Raw genomic sequence first — 26,803 nt, forward strand, 5'->3', positions numbered from 1 at the left:
GGGCAGATATAGGGGACGTATAGGGCAGATATAGGGGACGTATAGGGCAGATATAGGGGACGTATAGGGCAGATATAGGGGACGTATAGGGCAGATATAGGGGACGTATAGGGCAGATATAGGGGACGTATAGGGCATATAGGGGACGTATAGGGCAGATATAGGGGACGTATAGGGCAGATATAGGGGACGTATAGGGCAGATATAGGGGACGTATAGGGCAGATATAGGGGACGTATAGGACAGATATAGGGTAGGTATAGGACAGATATAGGGTACGTATAGGGCAGATATAGGGTAGGTATAGGGCAGATATAGGGTAGGTATAGGGCAGATATAGGGTACGTATAGGGCAGATATAGGGTACGTATAGGGCAGATATAGGAGACGTATAGGACACATTTAGGACCTACTCTATAATTTTCAGCTCTTCAATTTGGCCCAAATACACAGCCACAAAAAGAATGGCTGTATATACAGGTCTATTGACATGTATAGGTCTGTACTTATATCCACAGTTGTAAAGAGTCTGGTCATGTGCGTCACAGTTTAGCAACTCCATGTACCTCATATTAATAGCAGTTAGCCCCATCATGTCCCTCACATTAACCCCCGGTGTGCTTTACATAAGGGTTACTGATATGTGAGCCACATGGAGGTAATAATTAAGTAAAGATCTTCAATATATAGTACCCCCATATGTCTCACATGTTATTAACACCTATATGAGGTACACAGGGGTTAATGTGAGGGCATGATGGGGTTAACTGCTATTAATGTGAGGCACATGGAGTTACTAACACTAAAGTAATAACCCCAAATGCCTCACATTAATGAGAATACTTAGTAACACACTGGTGTTTTTACTTTCACTTTGCTCCCCGGAGCTTCCTCTCCTCCTCAGGGCTGCAGACAGCAGGAGCTCCTCCTCACGTGTAGCAGCAGGTCCAGGGAGCCCTTATCCTGTACAGTGAGAGACTCACCTCTGATTGGTGGGCAGTGAGAGAAGGGGGCGTGTCCTACACCTCAGCTCTAGCAGAGCACTGAAGGGACGCTCTCTCTCTCTCAATTTAGTTTATGAAAGTCACGAGCTGCCTGCCGTGCCAGCAAAATATGCCTCGCGTGCCAGGGGTTGCCGACCCCTGATCTATATGATCGTTGCCTTGTGTAAAAGAGCCTTAAAGGAGCACTCTAGGCCCATAAAACATAATCTTGCTTATTACTGACACACTTTATTCACTCAGCCCTTGTTTAGCCTCCATACAGGCCAGACAGGAAGTCAATTTATTTATGCAGGTCCATAGACTCGCACAGAGCATGTGTGAATCAGTGATCACATGACTCAACCAGGTGACCTGAACGCAAGCTGGACAAGCCAAAGGATCAGTGGTGCAGTTACATTACACCCATTACTAAGCAAAAAGTGAAGAAAATAGGGGAACGCTTTTGTAATCCCACCCGAAGAGATGTTAAAGTCTGGCATGTCTATTATTTCTGGAGATAACTTTAAGTGGACTCCCCCAGTTAAAGGGGTTGTGAAGGACTTTGAAAACATGGCTGCTTTCTTCTTCTCAGTAACTAACATCATGTCCATCATGTCCATTGGTCACATGGCAATGCCACATCTCTCTTACTGATCACTGGGAAGGGGGGGGGGGGGGAGTTCTCAAGCCCCCATTGATTGGACGCATCCACTGTCCTGTGGATAGGGGACAAGCATCCATGACAGGACAACCCCTTTAAGGTATAGTAAATCCTGCTCATGTCTCCTTCTGCGGTTCTACATGATAGGAGAATGCCCTTATATCACAATTTTACCCTAAAAATCTTTAACGCTGATCTTTATAGACATTGGTCTTTGTAGCAGCCAACGTTTATGCCATGTTCAAGACTCAAACCCAAGTCCCAAATGTTTTATTTCCATTTACTTTTTTTTTGGTCAAACATACAACTGTACAATATTGGGGGAAATACATCAATCTCTTAAGGGATAAGATTAGGGTGCAAGGCCAGATCGCCAAATAGTGAAAATGTGGACGGGGACATTCCTATAACTCTACACCCGTTCCAAACTGGCCTAGATGTCCATTCTGGTGCAGGGACTGGAGTCTCCTCACGAATCTCCCATTCCCTGCGCCTTTAGGCCATTCAGAGCCTTTAATAAATTTGCCCCATTCTCTTTACCCATCGCATCTGCCATTTACGGTGACGTCATGTAGAAATATCCCATGCCGCATTGCACTTCATCCCCCAACTGGACCGTGCCCATGTGACTGAAGGCGCCCAATCAGACACCTCGGTATTAGGAAATGACAGTCTTAATACCGTCTCTCCAAGGAAGGGGTCGGGAAAGCACAGACAGACCAGTACGCCGGGGCTAGGGCAGATGATGCAGCCAGAGAGTGAGGGGCAATGCAGCGTGGGATAGGCGGGGGACGAAATGACAATTTCAGTAATCAGTTTCACAACTGTCCAGCATTACCTGTATGGTTGGTGTTAAAAAATGGATAAATCCTTTAAAAAAAGACATTAAAAGATGCATTAGACCTAGTATCCCCAAACACACCCCACCATGCCAGGCTAGACACTAAAACGACCTTAGCATTGAGTCTCTGCCATATCATGACATGGTAATATATCCCGATACAAGCATACAACAAAAAGAAGCCACATCTTACCCACATCACACACAGACAGAATAAACTCAGACCCTTCATAGGATCCTCTACAAATAGACAAGGTGCCAGCTTACACTTGGCATATACACAATCTATTATCTTAAGGCCTCATGCACACTAATGTATTATGGCTCTATACAACCTCAAAAATTGTAACAAGGCACCCACAGACGTTTATGGGGCCCGACACTACCTCTGTATGGCTGATTTCATATGGAAGCATGGAGGACATTTTGTCTTGGCATGCTCCATTGGATACCCGTATACGGCGCTTAGCAGAGGTATTGTACACCGGCACACACCTATGGCTCTGTAGTATGGTCATGTGCATGGAGTTCGTACATGATCAATTATAATAAAATGGGAATAAATCCCCCCCCCCAAAAAAAAAAGGTATACCTGCTTCTAAACTTCCAAACGTGACTAGAAGACACCTACGTAGTCAAGCGAAGAGGGAGTACCACTGGGTTGTAGGTGGCTGGGGGTGCGAGTAGTAATTATCTATTTGCGGCCTTGCTCCAGCCATCATTACATCTGATGAGACACTAGGACGCCATTGGGACTATAATACCAGGGTCGGCGCCGGACTGGGGAAATCGGTAGGCGAAACTACCGTCTCCTTCAATGGCTGCCAACCATAATCAGACAGAAGCAAAGGAGACCCTTTAATTCATTCAATAGCCAGTAACGGAGTCCTATGGAAGTAAATAGGTAACGAACTGTACAATATTAATATTAATTATTAATAATTATATAAGAGTAACTTTTTTCCCAGACTGGGACACATCATAAAAGCTTATGGGAAGAATCCCATTGTGACTACTAGAAAAGTAAGGGAGGGAATTCACACCCGCGCTCGTTGTCCAGTTTCTGCAATCCACCAGGTTTCCATCTTCTGCCCCACGAAACTGGACAGGAGACGGAAACCTGGCGGTCAATTTTCAAACCCATTCACTTGAATGGGTTTGCAAAGTGACCACCAGTGTGCGTCTTCTGCCTGTCCGCGGGGAAACCGTTTTCTTCTATCCGGACAAAGTCGGACATGCAGGACTTTGTGTCTGGTTAAAAAAAAAAACGATTTCTCCACGGACAGGCAGAAGACGCACACGGGTGGTCACTTTGCAAATCCATTCAAGTGAATGGGTTTGAAAATTGACCGCCAGGTTTCCGTCTCCTGTCCAGGTTCGCGGGGCAGAAGATGGAAACCTGGTGGAATGCGCAAACTGGACAACGAGCGAAGGTGTGAACCGCCCCCCCCCCCCCCCTGTAAATACTGGGGTACTCCTACATTCCTAGTTCCTAAGAATTTTAATTCCAATTTCACATCATTTGCTCCTTAAACAAATTGTACCCCACCCCAAGTCTTATTACTGGCTCCACTATCTCCGTCTGAAACTTCACTGTCCCCACTGACAACCCTCCCCCTTCCTGACTACGACACGCTTGATTTCATCTGCCTTTTGTTTTTTTGTCATCAATCCCATGATGCCTCAGCACGGTGTCACATGACCAGCTAGAGACAATGCCAGCTTAGCCTGCTGGGTGTAAACCATGATTATCCTTTCCTCTAGTTTATATGCAGCCGGAGAGACCACACACTTTTTTTTTATTGTATTATAACTGTCTTATCTTTAGCAATAGCTGTGGCAAAACTTGCTGTCCTCCCCCCGTGGAGAGCCTGTGTGGAACGGTCCAAACGAGTTCATGATACAGAAGGTACTGGCACCTGTAATGGGTAACACACTGTTCTCCGTAGACTCGCATAGAATATCATATTACTGAAACCTAAGCAACAGCCAGAGTCTGATATACAGAGACAGAAGCAACAAGAACCAACAAATATAGCTTTGGGCGCAGCTCTTTAAAACGTAAAATGAAAAGAAACACTGCTCCCCTTTTCTTGCTATGATGAGGGCGAGGTCCCCCCAAATTTTCATCTGATGGGTAATCCCCCTCTAAAGAAGACTTTTCGCCACCGCCAATTCATTGCTTGCGTCAATAGGCGCCATTGCGCTGATTCCGGCGCAGTTGCAATTTTTTTTCTCTAGACCCCACCCTTTCTGAGCAATCATATCTGCAAGTTTCAACACAATTATATCCTCTCCAAACTAGGACTGCCCACCTTACAATAGAGATCATAAAGGCCCTGAAACTAACAAACGATTGCTCAGGAACGGTGGGGGCTAGAGAAAAAAATTCCAACTGTGCCAGAATCAGTGTAGTGGTGTTTATTGAAGGGTGCAAAGAGTTGGTGAAAGGTCTTCTTTAAAGGGGCTCTATCATTGGGAAGTCATTTTTTAGCTAAGCACATACATGCATAGCCTTTAGAAAGGCTATTCCACACCTACCTTTTGTATGTAAATTGCCTCAGTAGTTTTTGAATGAGCCCGTTTTTTTATGCATATGCTAATCCGCCTTCTCCGAGCACCCCGGAAGTGTCTGTAAGCACCGTCTGCTATTCTCTGCATGTGAGAGCAGAGAGGCTGCTGATGCCGAGGACTCATCTCCCTGCCCTCACACACAGAGAATAGCAGACACTTCTGGAGCGCATGGAGAAGGCTAATTAGCATATGAATAAAAATGGACTGCAAAAAATAGAAAAAATGTAGTTCAGCTCACCTATTTTCGACTATTTTTGATCATTCAAAAACTACTGAGGCGATTTACATGCAAAAGGTATGCGTGGAATAGTCTCTGTGCTTAGCTAAAAATGACCCAATGATCGAGCCCCTTTAACAGATCCTTCATCCAGTGTCTGGTAATACAGAACGCTGCCACTTCTAATCAAAAAAAGCTCCAGGAAAGGACAGTACAAATGTGAATATAAAGGCTTAGATCGAGACCTTAGGCTTCAGCTCACAATATATTTCTGTGTGGACTTCACACGGCAAACTTTACATGTAGAGGAATTCAATTAAGCATGGAGAAGATAAGTCGCTGTAGGCACCTATAGCCAGCATCGCCCGCTATCAATCCGGTCGTAAAGAAGATTATAGGCTTGCTCCTTCCATGGGTCAAACTATTTACTTGCGTACAATTTTGCTACTTCAGGGTGGGGTACATTACTGATGGTACAATGAGGAAGGCTTTTCCTTATCTCATCCATTTCTTGGGTATTAAAGTAGATCCCATCGAGGTCGAGATAAGTTAGGGCGGGGAGGCCGACACACAAGGCAATGATAGAGCTAGAAGAGAGAAAGTAGCAGTACGTCAAAGACAACTTCTCCAGCGTCTTAATGCCAGATAGACTATCCAGTCCTTCATCCGTCAAATAGGAGAAATCTATAAGAGCCAAGGTCCGGAGACTCTTCAGGTGGCAGCCGATGAGGTGCAGGGTGATGTCGCTGATGCGGCATTTGCTCAGCTTTAAGTGTTCTAACCCCCGGAGGTGAGGAACAGCTTTCTGAAACCCGACATCGTTGATTTTGTAGGTATCGCACAGGCTGAGGGTCTTGAGATTTGACTGACTGCAAATGGTCTGCAAGTGGCGGTTGGAGAAAGAGGGCACCTTGTTCAGGACCAGATTCTCCAGCTTTAGATCTGTGGTCTTGCTGCTGGAGTTTAACCAGTTGAGCGGGATCTCGCATTCTGACAGCTCCAGCGTCTTCAAGGTGGGCGGTAGACAGTCGTAGTTCAGGGAGTGGAGGCTTGTTTCCTGCAGGTGGAGATGGTCGAGGCTTTTGTAACGCTTGCCCAGCATCTTAAGCAAGGCTGGAGTCAGGAACTCTTGTCTCTTCATCGAGTTTAAGACGCCTTTAAGTTTTAGGGTATGTAGGTTGGCGCTGAGCCAGTGCCTCACCAGGTTCCAAAATATTTTACAATTCAGCTGTTGGACAAATATAAAGAGTTAGACACTTGAGAGAGGCATTGTATCACAGCCTTAAAGGGGTGTTTCAAGACTTCTGGATCGATGGCCTACTCTAAAGAGAAGTCATCAATATAGAAGTCCCGGAACGCACCTTTAATGGTGTCTGTACACATTCAACAGGAATTGCCCAAATGCTCATCTAGCTGACAGCTAATCTCTATACACACGCACGTGAGGGTAGGACTCCCCTACATCATTGGTGGTCTGACACCATTCAGGTGGCTATGTCTGAAATCTGTCCTCCATTCATTTCAATGGGAGGCAGTGGCTGGAAAATGTAAGCGCCCTGATTAGAGATGAGCGAGTAGTATTCCAATAGGAATGCGTGTAAGCGGCCGAACACCAAGTGGTTAAACGCACCAAATATTCAATGCGCTTAACCCCTTGGTGTTCAGCCGCTTACACGCATACCTATGTCGGGGGAGGTATTCGATCGAATACTACTCGCTCATCTCTAGTCCTGATCATTTCCATCGAGACGAATGAGAGGCGGAAATTAGACATTTTCTATTGGGGCTGAATTTGTCAGAATCTGTTTGTGCAATTGGGCCCTGCCCGATAAAGGTAAAAAAAGGTAAATTCTGCCTCAAATTCAGTGTTAAAATGATCAGTATCTGCACTACATACGCGGTCATGGAGGAAAGGATCCCGGTGTCCTCGCGTGTCACTTACCACCTGCAAGCTCTGCTAGTTCTCCATAGACCACAAGCTTCCTGTCACCTGCGCAGAACCGTTACTAGTCACTGACTACACACACACACACACACACACCAGGGGCCGCTAACATCAGGTCTTTCAAGTCAGTTTAATGGATCCATTATTTTAACCCAAAAAACTGATGCAAAACTGATGTCAATTCAGACAACAAAAATCCGATAACACATGTGCATCCACTTGTATCAGTTTTTTTTGCTTAAAAAAACAATTTTTTTATGTTTACCTCTGCCACCCCCACATGTGCGTCACCTAATATTATCAGGGGTAGCCCATGTTGGAGGAGGCAAATATTAGGGTGGCACATGTGGGGGGGGGGGGGAGGCGATGAATCCCTAATGGAATCCCCCCCCCCCCAGTGTGCTACCCCAGAAAGTATTAGGTGAAGCACATGTGGGGGTTGATTACCTCCCTAACGTGTTCTGCCCCCGGTCCCAGCATGAACGATACTTCGTAACCCCCATTAGAAAAATGGCTGCTGCCGCCCCTCCCCCACCTCTCCTGTGTCCTGCCTCTGGAATGAGATGGGAGAGGGGCGGCACTTGTAGCGGGGGAGGAGAAGACAGGACAGGGAGGGAGCCGGGACACAGGAGTGGTGAGAGGTGGGGGAGGGGCAGCAGCCATTTCTCTAAGGGGGGTCACAATGGACTCATCATTCATGCTGGGAAGGGAGGGGCGGTCATTTCAGGTAGGACAGGGGTTGAGGAGAGGGATTTGGGCTTACCCTATGGAGAGTTCCTCTGGCTTCTCCTTCCTACAAGATCCTGCTGCGCTGATTTCAGCACAAAAAAGGAGCATGTTGGTGACTAATGGGGGAGGGGTCCCTCTTCAGGGGATGAAATGACAAGCAATAACGGAACGCTGTAAGCGACTGCAATTCGCTTGCTCACGTTTGCATAGAAAACTACAGTAGATCGAATACAAACAATTGCAGATCTGTTGCAGTTAAAGGACAGTAATAGTAATGATGGACAGGGGCACACACAGACCATAATGGATTTTTTTTTTTTTTTTTTTTTTACAGGAGGCAATGGGTCCGGTGACTGATACGTTCTCATAAGGTAAACAGCTATAAAAACGTATCAGTCACATGATGTGAAAAGCCCCTAATGGTGTCACAGGAAACCACAGCCTGATGTCTGCCGCAGCCAGAGAGCTAAGCAGTGACCTCTTCACAAACAGCACAAGACTACTGACGGTCACAGGACCTAGGCACAGAAGACCAGTGCTGCCACCGCTGGAGACAAAGGACAGTAAAGATCTTTCACGTCCTCTAAGATCGGTATTATTACATACCACTAGGTGCGCTAGTTTCGGCCCTGATAACCCTGCACTGTCTGAAGGGACGGCCTTACAGCTTAGAGTCATCAGTAGGCAGTCAGGAACGGCTCCCTGACAGTACAAGACTATATGGAAGAGGCCAGTCAGAGGGCATTCCTCACCACCTTGTGATGACGTTAGGCTGTAAGGCCTACTTTTGTGACAGTGCAGGGATATCAGTACCGAAACTAACGGCATCAACATCTCCGGAACCGGATGATGACAGTGCGCTACATTCAGTGAAACCGCCAGCTTTCTAACGCTACATAATACCACCGATGTCAGGTGACGTGTAAGGTAAAGTCTATCTATAAAGGATCGGTGATTGCGGGAGAACCCACCATTACTGGAAAATGGCTACTGTGTAGAGATGAGCGAGTAGTATTCGATGGAATACCTCGCTCCCATAGGAATGCGTGTAAGCGGCCGAAGACCAAGGGGTTAAGCGCAGTGAATATTTGATGCGCTTAACCCCTTGGTGTTCGGCCGCTTACACGCATTCCTATGGGAGCGAGGTATTCCATCGAATACTACTCGCTCATCTCTAGTACTGTGCACTAAGTAGGACTATAAAGAAGTGTTCACATGTGTGCACTACCCGCCGAATGAAGGGCTCAGGCCCCCAGCGATCAGTCGCTTACCACCTATCACCCTGTATACGACTAGCAGAGGGCAGTGCATGACAGGGCCTTATGGGTCATGTGATACAACCAAATGCCCACACTGTACGTGGCCTCAGGATCACTTACAGATGAAGGCCGTGTGACTAAGACCTGTCGTGAGTTGATATAAACCAGATTTAGCTGGACGCACTGTATCCCGCAGCACTTTTTAAGTTAACCCCCTTTCAGCTTCGATGCTCCTGTCTGGAACCACGAAAGTGAGAGTAAATGAGTATCTGACCTTGTAGGGCGTCAAATCAACGTATTTCCATAAGGACTTGTCCACAACCAGCCTCTTCCACCTTTTGCAGACCCTTGAGGGAATAAAAGAGCAACACACGTCATTGCCAGTAGGAGTTGAAAACAGAGTTCATCATCTTCACCCCACCCTGTATGGCCCCTCCACCTGACCCATCTATCAAAGTTAACAGAACCACAATTACCCCTGTCCCACAGGCACGATGTCTTGGAGTAACCCTGGACCCAGACCTATCCTTCAAGTCACACGTTCAAACCCTCAACACCTCCTGCCGCCTCCAGCTCAAGAACATCCACCGAATCCGCTCCTTCCTCACTCCTGAAACTACCAAGATGCTCGTCCAGGCCCTCATAATCTCCTGCTTAGACTACTGCAACACCCTTCTCCTTGGACTCTCAGCAAACACCCTCGCCCCCCTCCAGTCCACCTTAAACTGCACTGCCCGCTTAATCCACCTCACCCCCCGATCTTCATCGGCTGCTCCCCTCTGCCAGTCCCTCCACTGGCTACCTATAGCCCAGTGAATTGAGTTCAAGCTACTAACGCTAACATACAAAGCCATCCACACCCTGTCCCCTCCGTATATCTCTGACCTCATCTCCCGCTACCTGCCCACACGTAACCTCAGATCCTCCAATGACCTCCTACTCCGCTCTGCTCTCATCTGCTCCTCACACAACCGTCTCCAAGATTTCTCCCGCGCATCCCCCATACTCTGGAACTCCCTACCAAGACACAAGACTGACCCCCACAATCACAGGCTTCAAGAAGGCCCTGAAGACTCCCCTATTCAGGAAGGCCTACAACCTCCAATAACACTATCACCGCACCACCATCTGTACAGTCTCCCCCTCTCCTTCTGTCTCTACCCCCTTCCCTCATAGATTGTAAGCCCTCGCGGGCAGGGCCCTCTACCCCACTGTGCCAGTCGGTCACTGTTAGTATTATATCTACCTGTATATTTTGTGTATTGTATGTAACCCCCAAATGTAAAGCACCATGGAATTAATATAATAATGTCCAGCACCATGGAATTAATAGTGCTATATAAATAAACAATAATAATAGAATATCCAGTAGGAGTTACCTTGTGGACAATTTAATTAGATTACCATCCTCCTACATGGGGCTAGTTCTTGCTTTACTGCACTTGTATGCAACCGTAGCGAAGCTATGATCGACACCCCCCCCCCCCCCAATACAGCATAATATCTAGGTAGTGTCCGGCCTTCTTAATGACCTCACTCTATATGGGATCATGTGGAACGTGCTGGGTAGCCATATAATCCTGTAGAAAAGGAGGTCACAGCCGTGTGAAAGGTACCGAGAGCACAGAGGAGGCCAGCAGTGGAGTCTGGTACAATAGGAGGCTGCTGAGGAAGGCTACATTGACAAGAGGGGAAGAGGGACTGTTGGCCATGTTGCTGGGGGAAGGGTGCACTACACCAGAGCACAGCTGGCCATAAGGATGGGGGGAGGGGCACCCTACTACAGCACTGCTGGTGGAAATAGGTTCTGAAACAGCCACGTAGCAGGTGCAGCTAACCCCACCGACACCAGGGCTGTGTTATACAGGTCATCGCTGGGCGTTGTGTGTGAACACTGGTGTACAGACCAGGGCCCTATAGTATTGGGGGGCCCCCTTTGGGCACCGGGACAGTCCTGCATATTCTGTCCATGGCAGAGGATCGGGTCTACGGGAGAGGACACTGTGGGGGTCAATATCAATATGTGAGGGGGGGAAATTATAATGTGGGGGCAACCCGGAAGAGGACATTATGTGGCCACTAAGGGGCGCTCTACTATGAGGCAGCTATTACAACCTGTGCAGGTCGGGTGTTTCTAGGTTTGGGGATGGAGGGGGCTGATCTAGGAGACCCCTGCGCAGTTACCCCCCAGTACAGACACTTACACTGAGGCTTTTACCACCACAGCAGATGAAGCCGTACAAACTACAACTCCCAGCATGCCCTGCCTCCCCCCCCCCTGTGACTTGTAGTCCCACTGCACATGCTCAGGAAGGTCACAACAATAGGAAACCCCGACTCTCCCCGCCCGAACATCTCACCGGCAGCTCCGTATCAGATCCCCCACGGACAGGAACCTCAGCACCTCCAGCAGGACACTGTCCGGCAGCCACGATATGTCGGGAGTCAGAGAAATATCGCTGCGGGTCTCCTGACGACGCACCGCGGCCGACATCTTCCTCGTCTCCATGGACGCTGCGCACTTTCGCCGAGCCATCGCGACGACGACCACTAAGCCTTCTGGGCAGAGAGTCTCCACAGCTCGCAGGGCCTAGCCAGCCCGCACCATAGAGTCGCTGGAGGACTGAGCGTCACTAATGTTTACAAACAGTGCAGCGGCAGAAGGACTGCGCCCCCAGTGGCGACCTCCACACACCACAGCCTTGTCTAAGCGTCATAGGATAGTGCGAGGGCGGGGTTACCTGTGAAAGTCACATGACCACAATGCTAATCAGTAGAGGACGATGGTGACTGTGTGTGTCTATGGAAGTTTCTGTAGTGTAGTGGTTATCACGTTCGCCTAACACGCGAAAGGTCCCCGGTTCGAAACCGGGCAGAAACATGTTTTTTTTTTTTATTTCTTTTATAAAAACAATATTACACTTTATGGAATAAACTTGTCGTTCGTATTTTATTACGAAAATGTAATCATCAAGGAGATAGAGTATTCATGGAGGAGGGGGAGTAAAATACTATGTGCTCCAGGTGAGGCTCGAACTCACAACCTCGGCATCGCTCACTAGTTACTGTCATATAAGTACCGCGCGCTAACCGATTGCGCCACTGGAGCAACTGGAAGTGCAGTGCCAGAGAGCAGCTGACATGGTGAGCGTGCAGTGTCATCAGGGTGCACTATGATAGTCAGCAGTCAGCCCCTCCCCATTTTAAAGGAACCATCCAAATACTGCACTTACCTTCTTATAGGGTTTACAACTCAGCTCCTCTCCATAGGATATGACAGTGGTGTAACTACCGGGGTAGCGGCTGCCACAGGGCCGGGGACATTAGGGGCCTGGCGACAGCCGCTACCGCTGTGTTTTTTATTTTTCTTAATAGGCCATTACCGGCCATTACTCCGGCCGGTAATGGGCCCTACTTACTTACCGATCCTGGCAGGAGCTGGGATCGGTAAGTGATGCCGCAGGCCCCAAAAGCACTATTATACTCGAGGGGTCTTTTTGGACCTCCGAGTATAATGATCAGAGGCCCAGGAGAGGTAACAGAATTTAAAAAACTGTGTTACTTACCTCTCCGCGCTGCGGGCATGCTAGGGGTCTACTAGTGTGACGACGCATGACTGGGCCTGCGTCTTTATGCGTTGCGACGCAGGCCCCCAGGTCACATGACGTCCCGGCCGTCGTTGAAGATGGCCGCCAGTGGCGGAGAATGCAGCGGAGTCGGGAGATAGGTAAGTAACAGTGTTTTTTTAATTTTTTATCCCCCTGGGTCTCCGCTTATTATACTCTGGAGTCACTATGGGGCATAATATTGTGTGCAGGGGCTACTATGGGGCATAATACTGTGTGCAGGGGCTACTATGGGGCATAATACTGTGTGCAGGGGCCACTATGGGGCATAATAGTGAGTGCAGGGGCCACTATGGGGGATAATACTGTGTGCAGGGGCTACTATGGGGCTTAATACTGGTTGCAGGGGCCACTATGGGGGATAATACTGGTTGCAGGGGCCACTATGGGACATAATACTGTGTGCAGGGGCCACTATGGGCTATAATACTGTGTGCAGGGGCCACTATGGGGCATAATACTGTGTGCAGGGGCCACTATGGGGGATAATACTGTGCGCAGGGGCCACTATTGGGCATAATACTGTGTGCAGGGGCCACTATGGGCTATAATACTGTGTGCAGGGGCCACTATGGGGGATAATACTGTGCGCAGGGGCCACTATTGGGCATAATACTGTGTGCAGGGGCCACTATGGGCTATAATACTGTGTGCAGGGGCCACTATGGGGGATAATACTGTGTGCAGGGCCACTATGGGGCATAATACTGTGTGCAGGGGCCACTATGGGGGATAATAGAATGCGCAGGGGCCACTATGGGGCATAATTCTGTGTACAGGGGCCACTATGGGACATAATACTGTGTGCAGGGGCCACTATGGGGTATAATACTGTGTGCAGGGGCCACTATGGGGTATAATACTGTGTGCAGGGGCCACTATGGGGGATAATACTGTGTGCAGGGGCCACTATGGGGCATAATACTGTGTGCAGGGGCCACTATGGGGCATAATACTGTGTGCAGGGGACACTATGGGGGATAATACTGTGTGCAGGGGCCACTATGGGGGATAATAGAATGCGCAGGGGCCACTATGGGGACATAATACTGTGTACAGGGGACACTATGGGGCATAATACTGTGTATAGGGGCCACTATGGGGCATAATACTGTGTGCAGGGGCCACTATGGAGCATAATACTGTGTGCAGGGGCCACTATGGGGCATAATACTGTGTGCAGGGGCCACTATGGGGCATAATACTGTGTGCAGGGGCCACTATGGGGCATAATACTGTGTGCAGGGGCCACTATGGGGCATTATAGTGTGCACAGAAATGTGTGTGTGCGGGGGCAGTGGTCAGTTGGTCGAGATCATTGGCGTCGGTCATGGGGGGCCCATTTCGCCATTCCTAGTTACACCACTGGGATACGACTACGTGGCGGATCTGACTACTGGGACTCCGACCGATTACGAGAATTCTAGTGGTCATACACTGAGTAACTTAAGGTTACTGCACATATTTGTTGGCTTAGGCTCCAAACACAAGTCCGAGGGGGCGTCCGATAGTCTGTTCCGTTCCAGTGAACATAGACCACTTCCTATTCTGCTCCGTGTTATCGGAAGGGATTGGAACCCCATAAAGGTAAGTACATCACGGAACGCACTTGGATGTTACTCTGAATGCGTTCCGTTGCCAACTCAGCCCCAACTCGAACATAGACTCAGTCATGTGCATGAGGTCTTAGTGTTAACCCCATGCTCACGACTGTAATGTCATCCACAATTACAGATAAAAGTGCGCCCCATACATTTCTATGGGCCCAGACACATGTCCGCAATTTTTGAGTTTCTGAGTGACCTCATTGGCCCTTCTCCAGCGACCGCTGAGGTCACTCACGTACTCATAGGTCGTATGAACCCAGCAAATTCTGGTGCCCTGGCATGCAACGGAACGGGAACAGGCAGCGCATGGTGGAGCATTGGGGATAGGCGAGTATGCCGTTTTTATACCCACCGCCCCAGAGATTTCTCCAAATCCTGGACATCCCCTTTAAGGTTTCATTTCATTTTCCACTTTTCAGAAAGTTGCGCTGTGAGAACTTTGGACTTATCTCTGTGTTAGTTTTAGGGCGACTTATTAAAGAACCGCAGGGTTATCCTAGGCACAATATGGGGTAATAGAACATAAGGACATGCTGGGGGGTCAAGTGTCCCAAATTTTCTTAAGAGGCTCCCTTTTATGGTGTGCCAGATGTTGTGGCAGGCAGAGTTTAGAGTTGATGTGTGACATTCTGTTAATGCTAGTGTTGGCCTGTCCGTTGTCCTGGTCCATCGGAGCATTGGGTGTCCATTTTTTAAAACTGAAACCTCAGGACGAAAAAGTTAGACTTTTGGACCCGCACTGTGATGGATTCTGCATCATAGTGACCCCCTACACACAGTATTATGTCCCATTGTGGCCCCTTCACACAGTATTATGTCCCATAGTGGCCCCTGCACACAGTATTATCCCCCATAGTGGCTCCTGCACACAGTATTGTATTATGCCCTATAGTGGCCCCTGCACACAGTATTTTCCCCTATAGTGGCCCCTACACACAGTATTATGCCCCATAGTGGCCCCTGCACACAGTATTATCCCCCATAGTGGCTCCTGCACACAGTATTATGTCCCTTAGTGGCCCCTGCACACAGTATTATCCCCCATAGCAGCCCCTGCACACAGTATTATGTCCCTTAGTGGCCCCTGCACACAGTATTATCCCCCATAGTGGCTCCTGCACACAGTATTATGTCCCTTAGTGGCCCCTGCACACAGTATTATCCCCCATAGTGGCCCCTGCACACAGTATTATGTCCCTTAGTGGCCTCTGCACACAGTATTATGCCCCATAGCGGCTCCTGCACACAGTATTATCCCCCATAGTGGCTCCTGCACACAGTATTATGTCCCTTAGTGGCCCCTGCACACAGTATTATCCCCCATAGTGGCCCCTACACACAGTATTATCCCCCATAGCAGCCCCTGCACACAGTATTATGTCCCTTAGTGGCCTCTGCACACAGTATTATGCCCCATAGCGGCTCCTGCACACAGTATTATCCCCCATAGTGGCTCCTGCACACAGTATTATGTCCCTTAGTGGCCCCTGCACACAGTATTATCCCCCATAGTGGCCCCTACACACAGTATTATCCCCCATAGTGGCCCCTACACACAGTATTATCCCCCATAGGGGCCCCTGCACACAGTATTATCCCCCATAGTGGTCCCTGCACACAGTATTATGTCCCATAGTGGCCCCTGCACACAGTACTATGTCCCATAGTGGCCCCTGCACACAGTATTATGTCCCATAGAGGCCCCTGCACACAGTATTATGTCCCATAGTGGCCCCTGCACACAGTATTATAACCGATAGTGGCCCCTGCACACACTATTATGCCACATTGTGGCCCCTGTGCACAGTATTCTGCCCCATAGTGGCCCCTGCACACAGTATTCTTCAAACAGCGACTATAATGCAGATGTGAACATAGTCTGAGGTGACTGGTGAGGACTGGGTGGTGGAATCAAATCAAATCGGCTTTATTGGCACATCCGAATGGATATTTGGCATTGCCAAAGCTAGTAAAGTTGGGGGGGGGGGGGGGGGGTTGGAGTCGAGGGGTAGAGTATGGGGGGAGGGTGGCTGATTTGGGTTATAACAGTCCGTGGAGTCTCAACTTCCTCTTAGTTGGTGACCGCTATATGGGGAGGTGGGGTGGGGCGGGTGGTTTGGGGTATAACAGTCCGTGGAGTCTCATCTTCCTCTTGTTTGGTGACAGCTGGACACGTATTGGGCAGCGATCTCCACAGTGGCCTCTTCTTCTCCCAGTAGGATGTAGAGTTTCCTCTTCTCATCTGCAGATATGAAGTCTGGGATGTGGGCAGAGAGTCTTTGGTAGTAGACGGCCCTCACAGCTGAGTATTTGGTGCAGTGTAGCAGGAAGTGGGTCTCGTCTTCTAGGGCCCCCTGGTCACAGTGCTGGCACAGTCTGTTCTCATGTACGTTTGCCTGTGTCGCCCCGTCTCCATCTCCAGGTTGTGGGCGCTCAGTCTATACTGGGCGCTCAGGGTCTGTCTGTGTTTGGGGTGGCGTATTCTCTCCAGGTAGGTGGCCATGGTGTAGTCCCTTTGCAGTGACTGGTACATGGTGAGTTTCTTGGAGTTATTTATTGCGCTTCTCCATTCCTCGATGTACCGCTCTCTGTCTCTCTCAATGACTCCTTTTATTTGAGCCTTGTTCAGGGCATGTTGGGGGTTTTGGCTTGGCAGATGGCTGATGCTTGGTTGGGGGGTATCAGTTTTTCTCGGGGCTCTCTGGCGCAGCCAGGCTTGGTGGTGGTAAGAGCCAGGGCTGCTGCCCTGTATGTGTGTCCAGAATGATAGCGCCCTCTTCTGCATGGTGAGCCATAGGGGGAGTCTGCCTAGCTCTGCCCTGCAGGCTATGTTGGTGGTGTTGCGATGGACATGGAGCAGGTATTTGCAGAACTCCAGGTGGAAGTTCTCTGTTGGGCTGGAATCCCACTTTGACTGGTCTGGGTAGGTGGCTGGGCACCAAACCTCACTGCCATAGAGAAGGATCGGGGAGATGACTGTGTCAAATATCTTCCGCCAGACCCTCACCGGTGGTTTGAGGTGGTACAGTTGTCTTCTGATGGCGTAGAAGGTTCTGCAGGCTTTTGCTTTCAGGATTTCTATTGCTGCTTTGAAGCTTCCTGATTGGCTGAGCTCCAGCCCCAGGTAGGTGTAGCTGTTGGTTTTCTCCAGTGTGGAGCCGTTCAGTGTGAATTGTGGGGTGGTGGGGGCTTTATGGGGTGGCCCTTCTTCTGAAATACCATGACTTTGGTCTTCTTCTGGTTGATGGGTAGGGCTCATGTGGTGCTGAATTTTTCCAGCACTGACAGGCTTTCTTGGAGGTCTTTCTCGGTGGGGACAAGAGTAGGAGGTTGTCGGCATACAGCAGGAACTTCACCTCCCGGTCGTTCAGGGTGAGGCCTGGGGTTGGTGAGGCCTCCAGGGCTGTAGCCAGTTCATTGATGTAGATGTTGAAGAGCGTTGGGCTCAGGCTACAGCCTTGTCTGACCCCTCGGGCCTGTTGGAAGTATGCTGTCCTTTACCCATTCACCTTCACACTGCACTGGTTTCCGGTGTAGGAGCTCTTGATGACATCGTACGTTCTTCCTCCTATTCCACTCTCTAGGAGTTTTAGGAGTAGGCCTGGGTGCCATATTGAATCAAACGCCTTCTTAAAGACCACGTAGCAGGTGAATATCTTGCCTCTTCTGGTGTTGTGGACGTGTGTCTTGAAGAGGCTGTGCAGGGTGTAGATATGGTCTGTGGTGCGGTGGTTTGGCATGAACCCTGCTTGGCTCTTGCTGAGGACCCCATGTTGTGTGAGGAAGGTGAGGATTCTGTTATTGATGATGCTGTTGAACAGTTTCCCCAGCGTGCTGCTGACGCAGATCCCTCTGTAGTTGTTGGGGTCATATTGGTCCCCATTCTTGTAGAAGGGGGGTTATGAGGCCTTTGTTCCAGTTTTTCGGGGAAGTGTCTGGTGTTGAGGACAAGGGTGAATAGCTTTGCCAGTGCCGCGTGTATTGCTGGAGGGCTGTATTTGATCATCTCTGGTAGGATGCCGTCAGGGCCACTGGCCTTTTTGCCTTTCAGCAGGGCAATTCTTTCCTGTATATCTTTTATGGTGATTGGCGAGTCCAGAGGGTTCTGGAAGTCTTTGATGACTTTCTCCATGTCCCTCAGTTTGGTGATTATCTGATGCTGTTCTGGGGTTAGGTCTTCTTCTGGGATGTTTTTGTAGAGACTTCTGAAGTAGTTGAGCCAGATATTGCCGTTTTGGATGTGGAGAGAGTTTTTCTTGGGCTTTGTGCCCATGTGGTGCCAGGTCTCCCAGAATGAGCTGTCCTGGAGGGAGTCCTCTAGTTGCTCTATTTTGTGGGAGAGGTACCTCTGTTTCTTCTCTCTGAGGGTGCCTTTGTATTGCTTGCATAGATTGTTGTAGGCTTCCCTCGTCTCTCTGTTGTTGTGGTTGGAGACTGCCCTTAGAGAACGGCGTAGAGCCTTGCAGTCGCTGTCAAACCATTTGTGAGACTGTTTGTTAGTTGGTCTCTTGGGCTTTGTCTGTTTCAGGCCTGCTAGTTCTGCTGTGGTGTACAGGATGTTATTGAAGTCCTTCACTGCTCGGGTAACGCCTTGTTGGTCTGGCTGTTAGGAACTCATATAGAAGTTTGTGAGCAGTTCCTTGATTTCGGGTCGGTTAGCCTCATTGATGTATTTGGTGGCCTGGTGACTGGCCCATTTAAAGGATGGTAAATGCAATGAGTTGGCAGCGGTGGGATCTTGGCCTATAAAGTAATACTGCATTACCCCAGCCTGTCACTAGAAGGAGCTCTATAAATAATACTACTAGTAATAACCCGTGTTGCCAGCTGATGGCGCCCTGCTCTTGTACAATTAGTGTAATTAAATTCTCATTAGCAGCAAACAAGGTCTGGTTAGGAAATATTCCTTCTGCTTGGCACAAGAAGTCCACAATACCATTTCCTGTACGCACGCAGGAGTGCCGCACCTCATTGTGTCAGGTCGGTAGCAGATAAGAGGCCACCATGCTGCGCTCTGATTTATCACTATTTTTTTTATATGCAGATTTTTTTTCACACTTGTTGGCATTGCACATGTCTCAAACTCAGGCTTGATCTGCAACGCACTTCTCCTACATGTATTGTCCCCCATATCTCCAACACTGCATATCACTAAAGTTTCCAAAATGTCTGGGAGACTCCTGGAAAAAGGAGAGATCTCACACGCTCATAGAGGAGGCCCGCACATTCTTACCTCACCCCGTTCCAGCATTTCTCTCCACTTATGAATCTGTTCTTGGGTCTTCAGCAGGGCTGCCATCAGGAATTTTGGAGACCCATACCTGTAAATTTTGTGCCCCTCTAACCCCAACATAACCCCTACTAAATAATAGCAGTATATTGCTATGCACCATATATTATAGCTCCATATATTGTAATGCTACCCAGGGGCTCCCCCACACCCTACACAGTATAATTTTTCTTATTGGCCCCACACAGTATAACACTCTCCAGTTGCCCCCACACAGTATAATGCTCCCCAGTGCCCCACTCACCCACTATAATACTCCCCACTGGACCCCACACACAGTATAATGCTCCCCAGTGCCCCGCTCACCCACTATAATACTCCCCACTGGACCCCACACACAGTATAATGCTCCCCAGTGCCCCACTCAGCCACTATAATACTCCCCACTGGACCCCACACACAGTATAATGCTCCCCAGTGCCCCACTCACCCACTATAATACTTCCCACTGGACCCCACACACAGTATAATGCTCTCCAGTTGCCCCCACACAGTATAATGCTCCCCAGTGCCCCACTCAGCCTATATAATACTCCCCACTGGACCCCACACACAGTATAATGCTCCCCAGTGCCCCACTCACCCACTATAATACTCCCCACTGGACCACACACACAGTATAATGCTCCCCAGTGCCCCACTCACCCACTATAATACTCCCTACTGGACCCCACACACAGTATAATGCTCCCCAGTGCCCCACTCACCCACTATAATACTCCCTACTGGACCCCACACACAGTATAATGCTCCCCAGTGCCCCACTCACCCACTATAATACTCCCCACTGGACCCCACACACAGTATAATGCTCTCCAGTTGCCCCCACACAGTATAATGCACCCCAGTGCCCCACTCACCCACTATAATACTCCCCACTGGACCCCACACACAGTATAACGCTCTCCAGCTCACACACAATATAATGCTTCCCACTTACCGCGACACAGTCTAATTCTCCCCATTGTCCCTTGCACAGTATAATGCTCTCCTCTCTCCCCAGACAGTATAATGCTCCTCAGTGGACACGACATAGTATAATGCTCTCTAATGACCCGTATAAAGTATGTTGCTTCTCAGTGGCCCCTACACAGTACAACTCTGCTCAATGGCCCCACACACAGTATAATGCCAAACCTGAAATTTTAGAAAAATTGATAATGAAGCTTTTATGTTACGAACCGGTTTGCTTACCCCTTATTATGAGTTTTGTCTCTCGACCAGCTTTGGTTTACGTTACGTAAGTGATGTATCAGAGAAATATTACTGCTTCTACAGCAGGAAGAAGAATTGTCCCTTTTAGGTTTCGTGACTTGTACATGTGGAGATTCTGTAAAATAGATATGGGCACGTTTCCGTCCTAGCATTGGCACGACTGGTGACTATGCAGATACTATGTAACAGATAAGGAGATGCTGAGCTCTAAGCATTTTCTGTGGTAGAAGGGCACGTTATGCTCCTCAAACCTCCCGAATCAGGTAGATGTGGTGAGATGTTATACTAGTAAACCAAAAAGTAAGACAAAAATTCTTCTCTTGTTCTGTGGCCCCACAGTGAGCCCTCTATCAATGCCATCAACAGTGACCACCAAATATTGCTGCCCACAATGCCCCCCTATACTGTTAGCCATAGTGGCAGTGGACCAGTGCCCCCATATATTAGCCAGTGACCCTCTAAGAGTATGTTCAGACGTTGTGGATTTTCCAGACATTCACGTAGTTGTTACTTATATATGTGGCGCCATCCTAAACATTACCGCAAACCAATTACAACGATGCCACCCAATGGCTGTGGCCTCCTCCGGTAGGCTAATGTCCTACCACACTTCAAAAATTGTTCTCAAATGTTTTGAGGAACATACCAAAGATGATGGTGGTGTCTTGCCCCCTATATTCTTCCGATCACAATCTGGCTGAGAATTTTGAGGTGCATTGGAAAAACAAGTACAACCCATGGAGGCCACACCTCACAACTCATGGGACTTAAAGGATCTGCTGCTGATATTTTGAAGGCCAACCCTACAGGACCATTAGAGGGCTTATGGAGTCCATGCCTCAGCTGGGGAGAGCTGTTTTGGCAGCATATGAGGGAACTACACAGTATGAGGTAGGTGGTTTTAATGTCATGGCCGATCAATGTGTGAAACTTTTTGGAGACAACAACCCAAAATTGCATTGAGAATTAGGTGATCTTCTCAAAGAGGATGACCAGTATTCGTGATATCTGGTGGACCTGTGTATCCTGGTGGACTTGATAGAACAGAGATTCTGGACATCGTTCTCGAACAGAAAAATTATTACAAGTTATGGATTTTGGTAAAAACAAGTTGAACGAGGGTTTTATACTTATTGCTGGATTTGGAATCAGGAAGAATTTTTTCCCCTGACATGGGGCAATTGTCATCAGTCTCATAGGTTTTTTAGATTATAATAGATGAAGGCCCATGTGGGTCTCCTCAAGGACCTCCACTTCCGACCTCTTCCAGCCTCCTCATGTCATCAGTCTTGGGGTCACCACTGATGCCGGTGATTGGACCTCAGTGGTCTCATGAGGTGCATTGATGTTTCACTTCCGGTTCTATCTAAAGAAGTTTTGGGCCAAACCGTCCAAATCCAAAACAAATCTTCAGTGTTTTTTCCCTCTCTAATGGTGATAATTTTTACCTCTGTATAAAGACACCACTTGTCAGACTGGAAATAACAAGAGCAAGGTCTTTACTGGCAGGAAGATCTGAAAGATTTCAGCTCTGAAGTTTGCAGAATTATGATTACTGCTCTGTAGCATAAAGCAAACTGTAGTATATTTACAAAGTGACTCATCTCTCTTTCTGTAGGTTATGCTAGGCTCATACCTGTGTTCGGTATCTGTTCGGGGGTCAGCGTGGGGCCCCCCCGAATGGAATCCTAAAAGCGGAAACCCACAAATCCCATAGATTATAATCAGGTCTGGGGTGGTAAAATGCAGTCTGAGTGACTTACCAAGCACAGCGCCATACATTATATAGTGGCTATGCTTGGTATTGCAGCTTAGCCCCATACTATTGTAAGCTGCAGCATAGCAATGTCATACCTCCCAACTTTTGAAGAACCGAATGAGGGACAAAATGTGCGGCGCGCTATGCGAGCTGCGGCAAATTTAGCCCCGCCCACTTTTGTGTTGACTCCGCCCACTCGTTAATTTTTCATGTGCCCGCACACAGTATAATCCTCCTACAGTCACCCGTAAATTATATGTCCCCCCTCTATCTCTCCCCCAGTTTCATATACACCCTTCATCTGCCCCCAGTTTCATGTCCCTCTTCCATCTCTGCCCCCAGATTCATGTCCCCCCCATCTCTGCCCCCAGATTCATGTCCTCTCCATCTCTGCCCCCAGATTCATGTCCCCCCATCTCTGCCCCCAGATTCATGTCCCCCATCTCTGCCCTCAGATTCATGTCCCCCATCTCTGCCCCCAGTTTCATGTCCACTCCATCTCTGCCCCCAGATTCATGTCCCTCCATCTCTGCCCCCAGATTCATGTCCTCTCCATCTCTGCCCCCAGTGTCATGCCGTCCTCTCCTTCATCTGCCCCCAGATTCACGTTCCTCCTCCACATTAAAACTTACCTTCTCCTCCGCTCCCTCGCCGCTCTCTGCCCGCCTCTCTCACTGAGACATGCGGCTGAAGGAAGGAGCTGACACAGGTCAGCTCCTCGCTTCGCCGCTGCCCGCCTCTCTCCCTGACACATGCGGCTGAAGCTGCTCGCGTGCTCGCTTCGCCGCTGCGTCTCTCTCTCGCTGACACACCTGTGTCAGCTCCTCGCTTCGCCGCTGCCGCCGGCTCCTGGCTTGTACATCGCGTCTACAAGCCAGGAGCCGGCGGCAGAAGCGAAGCGAGGAGCTGACACAGGTCAGCTCCTCGCTTCAGCCGCATGTGTCAGCGAGAGAGAGACTCAGCGGCGAAGCGAGCACGCGAGCAGCTTCAGCCGCATGTGTCAGGGAGAGAGGCGGGCAGCGGCGAAGTGAGGAGCTGACCTGTGTCAGCTCCTTGCTTCAGCCGCAGATCTGAGTTGAAATCGGGACATACCTCAATCCAACCGGGACCGCGGGACATGTCACCCAAATCGTGACTGTCCTGCGGAAATCGGGACGGTTGGGAGGTATGCAATGTGACCAATGGACATGAAGTCGCTGTCCTGAGAATATATGGCGGGAGGTCCATGGCTTATTCAGGAAGACTCTGCCAATGTGATAGTGATGATCTATCCTAAGGATAGGTCATAATTTTATAGTCCAGAAGACCCCTTTAATTCTATAGGTAACCTGCCTACTATATAGTGATTTGACTCTAGTCAGCTGTCTCTGTGGCGCAATCGGTTAGCGCGTTCGGCTGTTAACCGAAAGGTTGGTGGTTCGAGCCCACCCAGGGACGGTTTATTTTTCTACATAATTTTTATTGTATTAGTATGAAAATGACAGATTGTACAACACATGTAGACATATACATCATATACCGATCACATGTAGACATACACATGATATACCGATCACATACACTTCAAATACATGTTACACATCAAAAGCGGGGTATGTTGTGGACACTTTCCTGTATAACAATCTACATTTTACTATGGACCTTCACCTAACCGTCTGTATCGTGTTGTAATCTCCATGCAGATGTGAAGACAGATTATGTACCCACACAATATGGAGGTACTATATACAGATAACGTCTTTTTCCTTTCACCTCCCTCTATCACTAAACCTTGGACTCCTGCAAATCTGATATTGACAATCTATCACTAGGAGAGGTCAGAAATATTTATAGCCTCAAAAATCTTTCACCACCTCCAACAACTTCAATTATAGTAGTTATATACTTGTACATAGGAGCAGTATTATAGTAGTTATATTCTTGTATATAGGGCAGTATTATAGTAGTTATATTCTTGTATATAGGGCAGTATTATAGTAGTTATATTCTTGTATATAGGAGCAGTATTATTGTAGTTATATTCTTGTACATAGGGGTTAGTATTATAGTAGTTATATTCTTGTACATAGGAGCAGTATTATAGTAATTATATTCTTGTACATAGGAGGTAGTATTAGGGTGCATGCACACTACGTAACGCCGGGCGTGCATGAGAGCCGTACACGCCGGCGTTACAGCAGGGCTGCCGAACACTTCCCATTCACTTCAATGGGAGCGCTCGTAACAGCGGCGTTTACGAGCGCTCCCATTGAAGTGAATGGGAAGTGTTCGGCAGCCCTGCTGTAACGCCGGCGTGTACGGCTCTCATACACGCCCGGCGTTACGTAGTGTGCATGCACCCTTATAGTAGTTATATTCTTGTACATAGGAGCAGTATTATAGTAGTTATATTCTTGTACATAGGGGCAGTATTATAGTAGTTATATTCTTGTACATAGGAGGTAGTATTATAGTAGTTATATTCTTGTACATAGGAGTAGTATTATAGTAGTTATATTCTTGTACATAGGAGGTAGTATTATAGTAGTTATATTCTTGTACATAGGAGTAGTATTATAGTAGTTATATTCTTGTACATAGGAGCAGTATTATAGTAGTTATATTCTTGTACATAAGAGCAGTATTATAGTAGTTATATTCTTGTACATAGGAGTAGTATTATAGTAGTTATATTCTTGTACATAGGAACAGTATTATAGTAGTTATATTCTTGTACATAGGAGTAGTATTATAGTAGTTATATTCCTGTACATAGGAGCAGTATTATAGTAGTTATATTCTTGTACATAGGAGTAGTATTATAGTAGTTATATTCTTGTACATAGGAGTAGTATTATAGTAGTTATATTCTTGTACATAGGGGTAGTATTATAGTAGTTATATTCTTGTATATAGGAGTAGTATTATAGTAGTTATATTCTTGTACATAGGAGCAGTATTATAGTAGTTATATTCTTGTACATAGGAGTAGTATTATAGTAGTTATATTCTTGTACATAGGAGGTAGTATTATAGTAGTTATATTCTTGTACATAGGAGCAGTATTATAGTAGTTATATTCTTGTACATAGGAACAGTATTATAGTAGTTATATTTTTGTACATAGGAGTAGTATTATAGTAGTTATATTCTTGTACATAGGAGTAGTATTATAGTAGTTATATTCTTGTACATAGGGGTAGTATTATAGTAGTTATATTCTTGTACATAGGAGGTAGTATTATAGTAGTTATATTCTTGTACATAGGAGTAGTATTATAGTAGTTATATTCTTGTACATAGGTGTAGTATTATAGTAGTTATATTCTTGTACATAGGAGTAGTATTATAGTAGTTATATTCTTGTACATAGGAGATAGTATTATCCTATTAATATTATAAATGTGAAAGTTTGTGAGTTTGGATGTTTGTGGGTTTGTGTGTTTGGATGTTTGGATGTTTGGATGTTTGTTCCTCAATCACGCAAAACCCGCTCCACCGATTTGGCTGACATTTTCCACAAACATAGTTAATACACCCGATTGCGCAATAGGCTACTTTTCGTCACAATAGCGCACATACGTTTGTGCCAGGACCCCCACAAAACCCAAACTCACACCACCATCTCTGCAATCTCACACACTTTGGACCATAGCAAGCCACAAAATTCATATTGCCCTCTACAGCCTCGCCCCTAACCCCACACAATCTCATATACATATACTTTACCACTTTGCCCCTCCCCTTAACGATACTCCAGGAGGCTCTCTTTAACGTTCCGGAGCAGCCATGTTTGCCGACCCCCACCGCTCTGACAATCTGCGACACCACCCACCCATGTCATTACCCCTAGGAAGTCTAACAAATGCAAAAAAAAAGTAAAAAAAAAATAAAAAACATATAAAAACAAATAAAAAGGATTAAAAATTCAAATCACCTCCCTTTCCCTAGAACACATATAAAAGTAGTTAAAAACTGTGAAACACATACATGTTAGGTATCCCTGCGTCCGAAATCGCCCGCTCTACAAAGCTATACAAATATTTTTCCTGTTCGGTAAACGCTGTAGCGGGAAAAATGGTCAAAAGTGCCAAACCGCCGTTTTTTCACTCTTTTGA

The 26,803-nt window shown here is 47.6% G+C and overlaps 1 protein-coding gene and 3 non-coding genes across 4 annotated transcripts; 2 read left to right on the forward strand and 2 right to left on the reverse strand.

Moving 5' to 3' along the window:
• Positions 1 to 3,967: 3,967 nt before the first annotated feature.
• On the reverse strand, positions 3,968 to 11,779 carry FBXL12 (F-box and leucine rich repeat protein 12). Its single transcript, XM_075276090.1, has 3 exons — positions 11,570 to 11,779; positions 9,484 to 9,556; positions 3,968 to 6,504 (listed from the first exon to the last, which is right to left on the reverse strand). Exons 1-3 carry the CDS (start codon positions 11,743 to 11,745, stop codon positions 5,698 to 5,700), a joined length of 1,056 nt encoding a protein of 351 aa, XP_075132191.1. The 5' UTR covers positions 11,746 to 11,779; the 3' UTR covers positions 3,968 to 5,697.
• A 238-nt stretch (positions 11,780 to 12,017) lies between these two features.
• On the forward strand, positions 12,018 to 12,090 carry TRNAV-AAC (transfer RNA valine (anticodon AAC)). The gene has a single exon. It is a non-coding gene; the product is annotated as a tRNA-Val (tRNA).
• A 135-nt stretch (positions 12,091 to 12,225) lies between these two features.
• On the reverse strand, positions 12,226 to 12,318 carry TRNAI-UAU (transfer RNA isoleucine (anticodon UAU)). Its single transcript is given in 2 exon segments — positions 12,226 to 12,261; positions 12,281 to 12,318. It is a non-coding gene; the product is annotated as a tRNA-Ile (tRNA).
• An 11,751-nt stretch (positions 12,319 to 24,069) lies between these two features.
• On the forward strand, positions 24,070 to 24,143 carry TRNAN-GUU (transfer RNA asparagine (anticodon GUU)). Its single transcript has one exon. It is a non-coding gene; the product is annotated as a tRNA-Asn (tRNA).
• The last annotated feature ends 2,660 nt before the right edge of the window (positions 24,144 to 26,803 follow it).

The sequence above is a fragment of the Leptodactylus fuscus genome, chromosome 5 (assembly GCF_031893055.1).
Source record: "Leptodactylus fuscus isolate aLepFus1 chromosome 5, aLepFus1.hap2, whole genome shotgun sequence".
NCBI classification, from domain to species: domain Eukaryota; kingdom Metazoa; phylum Chordata; class Amphibia; order Anura; family Leptodactylidae; genus Leptodactylus; species Leptodactylus fuscus.

Excerpts from the sequence above, each read along its gene's own strand:
- FBXL12 (XM_075276090.1), bottom strand. The coding sequence starts at position 11,745 with ATGGCTCGGCGAAAGTGCGCAGCGTCCATGGAGACGAGGAAGATGTCG. Across the intron at positions 9,557-11,569 it reads GATCTGATACGGAGCTGCCG|GGTCTGCAAAAGGTGGAAGA; the intron begins GTGAGATGTTCG and ends TATTCCCTCAAG. Across the intron at positions 6,505-9,483 it reads TTGATTTGACGCCCTACAAG|CTGAATTGTAAAATATTTTG; the intron begins GTCAGATACTCA and ends TTTGTCCAACAG.